The 12,500-nt window shown below is 45.0% G+C and overlaps 1 protein-coding gene across 2 annotated transcripts in view; it reads left to right on the forward strand.

Annotated features, from left to right (window-relative positions):
- Nucleotides 1-7,302: 7,302 nt before the first annotated feature.
- gcm2 (glial cells missing transcription factor 2) overlaps nt 7,303-12,500 on the forward strand; it is a 15,795-nt gene continuing 10,597 nt past the window's right edge. For both annotated transcript variants that reach the window (XM_055159856.1, XM_020939230.2), the window contains exon 1: nt 7,303-8,003. In XM_055159856.1, the coding sequence (XP_055015831.1) occupies nt 7,920-8,003 (84 nt within the window). In that variant the 5' untranslated portion in view covers nt 7,303-7,919. The remainder of the gene's footprint in view (nt 8,004-12,500) is intronic.

Raw genomic sequence — 12,500 nt, forward strand, 5'->3', positions numbered from 1 at the left:
CTCAAAGTACTCAAAGTACTCACAGTACTTGTAGTACTTGTAGTACTTGTAGTACTTGTAGTACTTGTAGTACTTGTAGTACTCCTGTATGTTCCTCTTTCTGTGTTATTAAAACAAAACCTGATTTATCAGGTCCACACCTGGACTAGACCTGAACCTGGACTAAACCTGGACTAACCCAGGTTAGTCCAGGTCTAGTCCAGGTTCAGTCCAGGTTCAGTCCAGGTTCAGACCCGGGTTAGTCCAGGTCTAGTCCGGGTTCAGGTCTAGTCCAGGTGAAACCTGAGTGGGGCTTATCGGCCCTGATCTGATCTCAGCTCCACTTCCTGCTCGTCTTCTTCTGCTGCGAAGAAACGCGTCAGCCGAGCGAATCTAAACATCCTCCAGAAGAGAAGAAGAGAGAGAGAGAAAGAGGTCACGGGGGGGTCACAGGGAGGAGGAGGAGCGAGGGAGGAGGAGTAAACGAGTCTTTGATCTGTTGTTGATTTTGTATTTTTCCTCTGACAAATAAAATAAAAGACTAAAGTTTTAAATCAGGTTTATTTGAAAATCCAGAAAATCATTTTATTTATTTAAAGTCATTTTCTTTTCGTTTTGTTTCTTTTCATTTCGTTTCGTTGAGTGAAATAAATATTTGAGCGAAAAGAACCTGAGTTGTTTTTGTTCTTGTGTGAGTTTGTCGTTTCTCGTGGTTCATGTTCAGGTTTGTCACATCAGGAGGAGGTTTGGTCGACTCGTCTGAAGATCGTCTCTACATCCTGAAGCTTCATCTTCTCCAGAGTTTTTCTCCAGAGTTTTTCTCCAGAGTTTTTCTCCAGAGTTTTTCTCCAGAGTTTTTCTCCAGAGTTTTTCTCCAGGCTGAAGCTCGGAGTCTGGGCGGCTCCTGGACCTTCACCTGCTTCTTCTTTAGCCGCCGCTTCGTTTTCTTGGCTCTGTGTTTTTGGTCGTTGTCGTGTTGGAGACGCGTCCACGTCTCACATGTTCAGGTTCTGTTGGAGGTCAGGAGGTCGTCACTCAGGATTTGAACGGTACGAGGCTCCGCCCCTCCTCCCGTTGGCGCGGTGAAGTTGTCCTGTGGAGGACTCAAACACGACGAGTTGAGTTAAAGCCAAAGAGCTGGATGTTGGTCTCCTCCTCCACAGACCTTCTCTCAGTCCCTCTCCAGATCCTTCAGGTGTCGATGGACAAACTTCAGGCTGCACACGTGTCTTCTTCAGCAGGATTTTACTCCTCTGTGGTGTAAAGTGTCTCGATGGTTTTCCTAGTGACTGTGGCTCCAGCTCCTTGAGATGTTTGACTGGTTCCTCTGGTGAAGTTCTGGTCTGATTCTCTCTGTCCTCATGATCTTTAAACCCCACGAGGTGAGATCTCGTGTGGAGCTCCAGACCCACGTCCACTCACTTTGTTTTTGTTAAATGTTGGAACAGTCGCACCAACAGTTTCTCCTTCAGCCTCGTGCAGGTCCAAGGTCTGGTCTTTTGTCAGATGTTTGTCTTTCTCGGTTTGACCAACTGGAGGCGCTGTTCTGTCTGCAGCTTGTTTACTTCAAACAGAAGTAAACAACAAGACCAAACTTCAAGTGAATTCATCTGATTTAAAAGTGTGTTGAACAGATACATATGTACTCGAGTTTATCAAACTGTTGACCTTTTTTCTGTTCCATTTTTGGTTCTAAAGTTCCATCCGTTTTAAACAGACCATGAATGAAACATGGAACAAAAATTATTTCCCAAATTTCAAAGACCTGAAAATCATGTAAATAAATGTTTGTATTTCATCATATCTTGTGTTATTCCATCTTTGATCTGTTGATGAAGGGACAGGATTTAAAAAAAAAAAAAAAAAAAAAAGTATTTAAAATGATAAAAATGTTCTTGGAAGGACTGACATATTTTATAGAAATAGTTTCTTTCATTTTGAAGTAATATTAAAGTTTTCAGAAGAAAAAAGCCACAAATGATGTAAAATCCTGCACCTTCTACTTGTTTGTACAATTTTCCCTCCGTTACTTTTCCCTCCGTTACCATGAACTTTCTTAATAAAAAATCTCATGAGTCAAAAAGTCAGAGGTTTTTCAACCTAATCTTGTTCCATATGGTAGAAAACTATATGAAGCAAATATTCAAACCAGTTTGTTAAGGATATGGAAGTGAGAACCAAGAGTTATCACTGTTTGGATTTATTGTATTTCATTCCCTCCGTTATCGACATGAGTTTTTACATTTTTTGTGTTGAACTTGAAAGAATCTCACAGGTTTAACTTGACCCTGTTGGAGTGTAACTCTTTCCTACATTCTGATACTTTACTTATTTCAATAGTTCCTCTAGTTTCTGAATAAGACACATTTGAATGTCAAAAATCTGCCCCTGTTTCCTCCGTTAACACTTGACCAGAACCAGCTTCACACGTTTGACTGTGGACTTTGTTTATCTTGGTGTTTCTTGGTGCTGTTCCTCCGTCTGCAGATCCTCAGACGAGACCAAAACACTGATGCAGATGAAGATGATCCTCAGACCTGCCGTGGTGCCTCTGAGCAGAGCACCTCACCTCCGAGTGTGACTCCAGATCAAACTCTGATCAAACTCTGATCAAACTCTGATCAAACTCTGATCAAAACTCTGATCAAAACCAGATGAACCAAAACCAAAACAATGAGCCGTGGAGCCGTGGAGCCGTGGAGCCGTGGAGCCGTGGAGCCGGTCTGACGGCCTCTGAGGTTCTTATCTCTCTGTGGTTTATGTAAGAACTGTGGGAACGTGTGACATTCTCACTCCAACAAGAACACGAGAACAGAAGAACAGAAGAACACGAGAACAGAAGAACACGAGAACAGAAGAACACGAGAACAGAAGAACACGAGAACAGAAGAACACGAGAACAGAAGAACAGAAGAACAGAAAGAAACAGAAGAACACGAGAACAGAAGACACAGAAGAACAGAGAACAGAAGAACACGAGAACAGAAGAAGAACACGAGAACAGAAGAACACAGAACAGAAGAACAAAAGAACAGAAGAACACGAGAACAGAAGAACACGAGAACAGAACAGAAGAACAGAAGAAGACGAGAACAGAAGAACACGAGAACAGAAGAACAGAAGAAGACGAGAACAAAAGAACAGAAGAACAGAAGAACACGAGAACAAAAGAACAGAAGAACACGAGAACAGAAGAACACGAGAACAGAAGAACAGAAGAAGACGAGAACAGAAGAACAGAAGAAGACGAGAACAAAAGAACAGAAGAACACGAGAACAGAAGAACGCGAGAACACAAGAACAGAAGAACACGAGAACAGAAGAACACGAGAACAGAAGAACACGAGAACAGAAGAACACGAGAACAGAAGAACAGAAGAACGAGAACAGAAGAACACGAGAACAGAAGAACAGAAGAACACGAGAACAGAAGAACACGAGAACAAAAGAACAGAAGAACACGAGAAGAACAGAAAGAACAAGAAGAACACGAGAACAGAAGAACACGAGAACAAAAGAACAGAAGAAGACGAGAACAGAAGAACACGAGAACAGAAGAACAGAAGAACACGAGAACAGAAGAACACGAGAACAAAAGAACAGAAGAACACGAGAACAGAAGAACACGAGAACAAAAGAACACGAGAACAAAAGAACACGAGAACAAAAGAACAGAAGAACGCGAGAACAGAAGAACAGAAGAACACGAGAACAGAAGAACACGAGAACAAAAGAACAGAAGAACACGAGAACAGAAGAACAGAAGAACACGAGAACACGAGAACAGAAGAACACGAGAACACGAGAACAGAAGAACAGAAGAACACGAGAACAAAAGAACAGAAGAAGACGAGAACAGAAGAACACGAGAACAAAAGAACAGAAGAACAGAAGAACACGAGAACAGAAGAACACGAGAACAGAAGAACAGAAGAACACGAGAACAGAAGAACAGAAGAAGACGAGAACAGAAGAACACGAGAACAAAAGAACAGAAGAACAGAAGAACACGAGAACAGAAGAACACGAGAACAGAAGAAGACGAGAACAGAAGAAGACAGAGAACAGAAGAACAGGAGCAGGTGCTGAGACTTTTTCACTCCTGTTTCACACTGTGCCTGTTTTTACCCTGTGGCCCTTTGAGACGAGTACTGACGAGTACTGACGAGTACTGACGAGTACTGACGAGTACAGACGAGTACAGACGAGTACTGACGAGTACAGACGAGTACAGACGAGTACTGACGAGTACAGACGAGTACAGACGAGTACTGACGAGTACAGACGAGTACAGACGAGTACTGACGAGTACAGACGAGTACTGAGAGACGAGTACTGACGAGTACAGACGAGTACAGACGAGTACTGACGAGTACAGACGAGTACTGACGAGTACAGACGAGTACTGAGGAGTACTGACGAGTACAGACGAGTACAGACGAGTACTGACGAGTACTGAGGAGTACTGACGAGTACTGACGAGTACAGACGAGTACAGACGAGTACAGACGAGTACTGACGAGTACAGACGAGTACAGACGAGTACTGACGAGTACAGACGAGTACAGACGAGTACAGACGAGTACTGACGAGTACAGACGAGTACAGACGAGTACTGACGAGTACAGACGAGTACTGACGAGTACAGACGAGTACAGACGAGTACTGACGAGTACTGAGGAGTACTGAGGAGTACTGACGAGTACAGACGAGTACAGACGAGTACTGACGAGTACAGACGAGTACAGACGAGTACTGACGAGTACAGACGAGTACAGACGAGTACTGACGAGTACAGACGAGTACTGACGAGTACAGACGAGTACAGACGAGTACAGACGAGTACAGACGAGTACAGACGAGTACGAGTAGACGAGTACAGACGAGTGACGAGTACAGACGAGTACAGACGAGTACTGACGAGTACAGACGAGTACAGACGAGTACTGACGAGTACAGACGAGTACAGACGAGTACTGACGAGTACTGACGAGTACTGACGAGTACAGACGAGTACTGACGAGTACAGACGAGTACAGACGAGTACTGACGAGTACTGACGAGTACTGACGAGTACTGACGAGTACAGACGAGTACAGACGAGTACAGACGAGTACAGACGAGTACAGACGAGTACTGACGAGTACAGACGAGTACAGACGAGTACTGACGAGTACTGAGGAGTACTGACGAGTACAGACGAGTACTGACGAGTACTGACGAGTACAGACGAGTACTGACGAGTACTGACGAGTACTGACGAGTACTGACAGGTACAGGCCTCTCCTGGTTCAGTTCCATCTTGTCTCAAATCACAAAGACACTGTTCCTCTGCTGCTTCACTGGAGGTTAGATGTTTCTGCTCAGGTGTTTCAGGTGTTTCAGATGTTGTAGATGTTTTGCGTCGGTGTTTAGATGTTTCTGCTCAGGTGTTTCAGGTGTTTCAGATGTTGTAGATGTTTTGCGTCGGTGTTTAGATGTTTCTGCTCAGGTGTTTCAGGTGTTTCAGATGTTGTAGATGTTTTGCGTCGGTGTTTAGATGTTTCTGCTCAGGTGTTTCAGGTGTTTCAGATGTTGTAGATGTTTTGCGTCGGTGTTTAGATGTTTCTGCTCAGGTGTTTCAGGTGTTTCAGATGTTGTAGATGTTTTGCGTCGGTGTTTTAGATGTTTCTGCTCAGGTGTTTCAGGTGTTTCAGATGTTGTAGATGTTTTGCGTCGGTGTTTAGATGTTTCTGCTCAGGTGTTTCAGGTGTTTCAGATGTTGTAGATGTTTTGCGTCGGTGTTTAGATGTTTCTGCTCAGGTGTTTCAGGTGTTTCAGATGTTGTAGATGTTTTGCGTCGCTGTTCACTGGAGCAGACACTTGTTTAAAATTCTCAGGTGTTTTTCTTCGTCCACTGGAGCAGAGACAGTTTACGTAACACGCCCTGACGAGCTCAATACTGCAGGTACTACAAATACTACGGGTACTACGGGTACTTCACACATACTGTACATACGTACTACAGCTACTACAGGTACACGCAGTACTACAGGTACACGCAGTACTACAGGTACACGCAGTACTACAGGTACATGCAGTACTATAGGTACACGCAGTACTACAGGTACACGCAGTACTACAGGTACACACAGTACTACAGGTACACGCAGTACTACAGATACACGCAGTACTACAGGTACACGCAGTACTACAGGTACATGCAGTACTATAGGTACACGCAGTACTATAGGTACACGCAGTACTACAGATACACGCAGTACTACAGGTACAACAGTACTACAGGTACAACAGTACTACAGGTACACACAGTACTGCAGTACTGCATCCTCACAGAGCAGTGTGTACTGTATCTGCAGTAACTTCACACAAACACTTCTGAGAACTGAACCAGAACTGAACCTGTTCTACAAGTCTAGACCGAGATAAAAGACTCAGAACCAGACCAGGACTAAACCAGGACTAAATCTGGTCCAGACCAGGTCTAAACCAGGACTAAATCTGGTCCAGACCAGGTCTAAACCAGGACTAAACCAGGACTAAATCTGGTCCAGACCAGGTCTAAACCAGGACTAAACCAGGAATAAACCAGGTCCAGACCAGAGACCAGGTCTAAACCAGGACTAAACCAGGAATAAACCAGGTCCAGACCAGGTCTAAACCAGGACTAAACCAGGAATAAACCAGGTCCAGACCAGAGACCAGGTCTAAACCAGGTCCTGTGGTTGTTGTAAACAGATGCGTTTGTCACAGAAACATTTTGTGTTTTGATGTAAAGAGCCCCCCCCAAAACACACACACACACACACACGCACACACACACACACACACACACACACACACACACACACACACACACACACACACACACACACACACACACACCCGCTCTCTTTCTGTGTCTCGACTGTTTTATGTTTTATGTTCTTCTTAAACACCTGATGCCCAAAGTGACCAAAGACTCGGCCCAGGTCTGGTCCTGGTCTGGTCCTGGTCTGGTCCTGGTCTGGTCCTGGTCTGGTCCTGGTCTGGTCCTGGTCCGGTCCTGGTCTGGTCCTGGTCCTGGTCTGGTCCTGGTCTGGTCCTGGTCTGGTCCTGGTCTGGTCCTGGTCTGGTCCTGGTCCGGGTCTGGCCCCTCCCCTCTGTGTTTACACTCTGTTTGTTTGTGATTGACACATGGATCGATGACATCATGAGCACAAGCCCCGCCTCCTCTGTTTGTGATTGACACATGCTGCTGTGATGTCACGGCCTAAGCCCCGCCCCCTGGCTCCTGTCTCTGCGTCTGAGACTCACCTGTCAGTCTCACCTGAGTCCACACGTCCACACGCTCCACGCACCCGGACCACAGCTGGACCAAACCCGGACCACAGCTGGACCAAAGCCGGACTAAAACAGGTCTAAACCAGGACTAAAACTGGACTAAAACAGGAATGAACAAGGACTAAAATGGGACTAAACCGGGGATCAAAGCTGGAAAAAAAGCTGGTCTAAACCAGAACTAAACTGGGACTAACCCAGGACTAACCCAGTACTAACCCAGGACTAACCCAGGACTAACCCAGGACTAAAGCGGGACTGAAGCTGGACTGAATCAGACCTGTTCCTGAGGAGATCCGGACTGAAGGAGCAGTGATGTTTGTGGATTGTAAAGCCTGAAGGACAGAATCATGATTTTGGAATAAACCGGACCAGAAGAACCAGACCAGATCCTGTGGACTGGACCGGGTCTGAACCAGGACCAGACCTGGGTCTGAAAAGGACAAAGTTTCAGTCTCTTGAAAAAAAGGAAATAAAATTTGACGTCTGGACTTCAGTTTCACTTTAAGACCTGAGCCCGGACCTGGACCGGACCAGGACCTGACCCGGTTTGACCAGGTTCTGTGAGGTCCTGAGGGTCTGGACCTGGACTAGACCTGGTCTTGGTCTGGTTCTGGATCATGTCTGTGGGGGAGGAAGAGGAGTGTGTGTGTTCAGTCGGGATGAAGCTGAGCTGGGACATCAACGACCCCAAACTACCACAGGTACTACAAATACTACAAATACTACTACTACAAATACTACAAGTACTACTACGACATCAACGACCCCAAACTACCACAGCTACTACAAGTACTACAAGTACTACAAATACTACTACTATAAATATCATTACTATATAACAGCAGAATAAAATCTGTGTGTGTGTGTGTGTGTGTGTGTGTGTGAGTGTGTGTGTGTGTGTGTGTGTGTGTGTGTGTGAGTGTGTGTGTGTGTGTGTGTGTGTGTGTGTGTGTGTGAGTGTGTGTGCGCACACACACTCACACACTCACACACTCACACAAATAAATATTTCCAATAAAAGTAAAAACTTGTTGTAATATTTTTACTTGAGTCAAAACCTGCGAGACACGAAGAAAAACTCTGAAGAATCATGTTTATCATTTTAAATATTTGTTTATAATTTTTAATATTTATGTTTATAATTTAAATGTTTTATGTTTATAATTTTAAAATAATTATGTTTAAAATTCTAAATAATCATGTTTATAATTCTAAAATATTTCAGTTTATAATTCTAAAATAATTGTGATATTTATGACTAAAACTAACGTTTTTCTGGTGGTAAATGTTCAGATTTACTCGCAGCGTCTCAGTTTTATTTGAACGAGACTAAAATGTTAAAATCTTGGTCCAGGTCAAATTCACAGCAAAAGGAAAAATTTAATTTGTAACTGGACAAAAGTTTTTGGTCGAATCCGTTTCTGAGAAACAGATTTGTCGGTTTTTAAAACTGTCACTGAAGGATTTTATAGTTTTACATTTTTAAATCATAACATCATCAAAACTTATTTATTTATTTAATATCTTTAAGTAAAGTTGTTGAAACGACATTTTACATTTTTAAACAACAACTAACATTTTTTAATTACAGCTCATTTTCTGAGAAACATTTGTGACAAAAAAATATAATTTCTGAAATCAGATTTTCCCACAATTTAAACTGAACCCAAACTCTGAACAAAAGAGAAAAAGATTTATTCATGAGAAAAGAACCGGACGAAACCAGGACTAAACCAGGACTGAACCTGGACTAAACCAGGACTAAACCAGGACTAAACCTGGACTAAACCTGGACTAGACCTGGACTAGACCTGGACTAGACCTGGACTAGACCTGGACTAGACCTGGACTAGACCTGGACTATCTGTTGGCTCTTGGTTCTTTTGTCGTGTTCTTCCTAAAGTCTGGTCTTTGCGTCTCTTTTGTTCTTTTCTCGTCTGAAGTTCAAATTGTGATTCTCTGGAGACAAACACTAAACTCTGAGCTCCGTCCAAACATTTCAATATTTTTATAAAAAGTTCCTCTGAATCTCAGAGTTCGAACTCAGAGTTTGTGACTTTCTGTTTGACTTTTGATGCAAACGTGATTTACAACGAATCTGATGTTTGGGAAAAGATCTGTACAAAAAAACAAAAAAAACAACAAACTCTAAAGGTTTTTCAGATGAGACTAAATCTGTGGGACTGAACCTCAGGGAAAACTGCCCGTGTTTGATGTTCTGCTTAGGGTTTTTACAAACTCCAGTCCTGGTCTGGTCCTGGTCTGGTTCTGGTCTTGGTTCTGGTCCTGGTTCTGGTCCTGGTTCTGGTCCTGGTCTGGTCCTGGTCCTGGTCTGGTCTCTGGTCTTAGTCCTGGTCTGGTCTCTGGTCTTAGTCTTGGTCTTGGTCCTGGTCTTAGTCCTGGTCTGGTCTCTGGTCTTGGTCTTGGTCTTAGTCTTAGTCTTAGTCTTAGTCTTGGTCTTGGCCCTGGTCTGGTCTCTGGTCTTAGTCTTGGTCTTGGTCCTGGTCTGGTCTCTGGTCTTGGTCTTGGTCTTAGTCTTAGTCTTGGTCTTGGTCCTGGTCTGGTCCTGGTCTGGTCCTGGTCTGGTCCTGGTCTGGTCCTGGTCCTGGTCTGTAGGTTCAGGGTTCGTCATGATCCCCAAAAGTCTTGGTGAAGGTGAATTTTTGTGACACTGAAACTTTTCTGTCCATAAAAACTCAAGTCGTTGTTTTCGGCTGCTTCAGGTCACAGTAAAACCCAAACCACTCAGATCCCCGACCGATCCAACACCGACCCCCCCCGACCGATCCAACACCGACCCCCCCGACCGATCCACACCGACCCCCCCCCGACCGATCCAACACCGATCCCCCCCGACCGATCCAACACCGACCCCCCCGACCGATCCAACACCGACCCCCCCCCGACCGATCCAACACCGACCCCCCCGACCGATCCAAACACCGACCCCCCCGACCGATCCAACACCGACCCCCCCCCCCCCCCCAGATGTTCTGCTGTGGACAGAACCTGAGACCTTCTGGACACGTTCACATCATCTCACACACGTCTGTAGATCTTCTGCTCAAACTTCTCACCTCCTCTAATGTCGCCCTCAGACTTCAACCTGGTTTAGTCCTGGTTTAGTCCTGGTTTAGACCTGGTTTAGTCCTGGTTCAGACCTGGTTTAGTCCTGGTTTAGTCCTGGTTTAGTCCTGGTTCAGACCTGGTTTAGTCCTGGTTTAGACCTGGTTTAGTCCTGGTTTAGTCCTGGTTTAGTCCTGGTTCAGACCTGGTTTAGTCCTGGTTTAGACCTGGTTTAGTCCTGGTTTAGTCCTGGTTTAGTCCTGGTTCAGACCTGGTTTAGTCCTGGTTCAGACCTGGTTTAGTCCTGGTTTAGTCCTGGTTTAGTCCTGGTTCAGACCTGGTTTAGTCCTGGTTTAGTCCTGGTTTAGTCCTGGTTCAGACCTGGTTTAGTCCTGGTTCAGACCTGGTTTAGTCCTGGTTCAGACCTGGTTTAGTCCTGGTTTAGTCCTGGTTTAGTCCTGGTTCAGACCTGGTTTAGTCCTGGTTTAGTCCTGGTTCAGACCTGGTTTAGTCCTGGTTTAGACCTGGTTTAGTCCTGGTTTAGTCCTGGTCCTGGTTTAGTCCTGGTTTAGTCCTGGTTTAGACCTGGTTTAGTCCTGGTTCAGACCTGGTTTAGTCCTGGTTTAGTCCTGGTTTAGACCTGGTTCCTGGTTTAGTCTGGTTTAGACCTGGTTTAGTCCTGGTTTAGTCCTGGTTTAGTCCTGGTTCAGACCTGGTTTAGTCCTGGTTTAGACCTGGGTTCCTGGTTTAGTCCTGGTTTAGTCCTGGTTTTAGTCCTGGTTAGTCCTGGTTTAGTCCTGGTTCAGACCTGGTTTAGTCCTGGTTTAGTCCTGGTTTAGTCCTGGTTCAGACCTGGTTTAGTCCTGGTTTAGTCCTGGTTCAGACCTGGTTTAGTCCTGGTTTAGTCCTGGTTTAGTCCTGGTTCAGACCTGGTTTAGTCCTGGTTTCAGACCTGGTTTAGTCCTGGTTTAGACCTGGTTTAGTCCTGGTTTAGTCCTGGTTTAGTCCTGGTTCAGACCTGGTTTAGTCCTGGTTTAGTCCTGGTTTAGTCCTGGTTTAGACCTGGTTTAGACCTGGTTTAGTCCTGGTTTAGTCCTGGTTTAGACCTGGTTTAGTCCTGGTTCAGACCTGGTTTAGTCCTGGTTCAGACCTGGTTTAGTCCTGGTTTTAGACCTGGTTTAGTCCTGGTTTAGTCCTGGTTTAGTCCTGGTTTCAGACCTGGTTTAGTCCTGGTTTCAGACCTGGTTTAGTCCTGGTTTAGTCCTGTTTAGTCCTGGTTTAGTCCTGGTTTAGACCTGGTTTAGTCCTGGTTTAGTCCTGGTTTAGTCCTGGTTCAGACCTGGTTTAGTCCTGGTTTAGACCTGGTTTAGTCCTGGTTTAGTCCTGGTTTAGTCCTGGTTTAGACCTGGTTTAGACCTGGTTTAGTCCTGGTTTAGACCTGGTTTAGTCCTGGTTTAGTCCTGGTTTAGTCCTGGTTCAGACCTGGTTTAGTCCTGGTTTAGACCTGGTTTAGTCCTGGTTTAGTCCTGGTTTAGTCCTGGTTCAGACCTGGTTTAGTCCTGGTTTAGTCCTGGTTTAGTCCTGGTTCAGACCTGGTTTAGTCCTGGTTTAGTCCTGGTTTAGTCCTGGTTCAGACCTGGTTTAGTCCTGGTTTAGTCCTGGTTTAGTCCTGGTTTAGTCCTGGTTCAGACCTGGTTTAGTCCTGGTTTAGTCCTGGTTTAGTCCTGGTTCAGACCTGGTTTAGTCCTGGTTTAGACCTGGTTTAGTCCTGGTTTAGTCCTGGTTTAGTCCTGGTTCAGACCTGGTTTAGTCCTGGTTCAGACCTGGTTTAGTCCTGGTTTAGTCCTGGTTTAGACCTGGTTTAGTCCTGGTTTAGACCTGGTTTAGTCCTGGTTTAGTCCTGGTTTAGACCTGGTTTAGTCCTGGTTTAGACCTGGTTTAGTCCTGGTTTAGACCTGGTTTAGTCCTGGTTTAGACCTGGTTTAGTCCTGGTTTAGACCTGGTTTAGTCCTGGTTTAGACCTGGTTTAGTCCTGGTTTAGTCTTCTGAAGCAGTAGTGACAGTCCAGACCTGGTCCAATAAAGAACTTTAAAACACGAAACCTGGACTAGACCCGGTCCTTACCTGAACTA

The sequence above is a fragment of the Boleophthalmus pectinirostris genome, unplaced genomic scaffold (assembly GCF_026225935.1).
Source record: "Boleophthalmus pectinirostris isolate CB_2022bp ecotype Guang Dong unplaced genomic scaffold, ASM2622593v1 HiC_scaffold_2825, whole genome shotgun sequence".
NCBI classification, from domain to species: domain Eukaryota; kingdom Metazoa; phylum Chordata; class Actinopteri; order Gobiiformes; family Gobiidae; genus Boleophthalmus; species Boleophthalmus pectinirostris.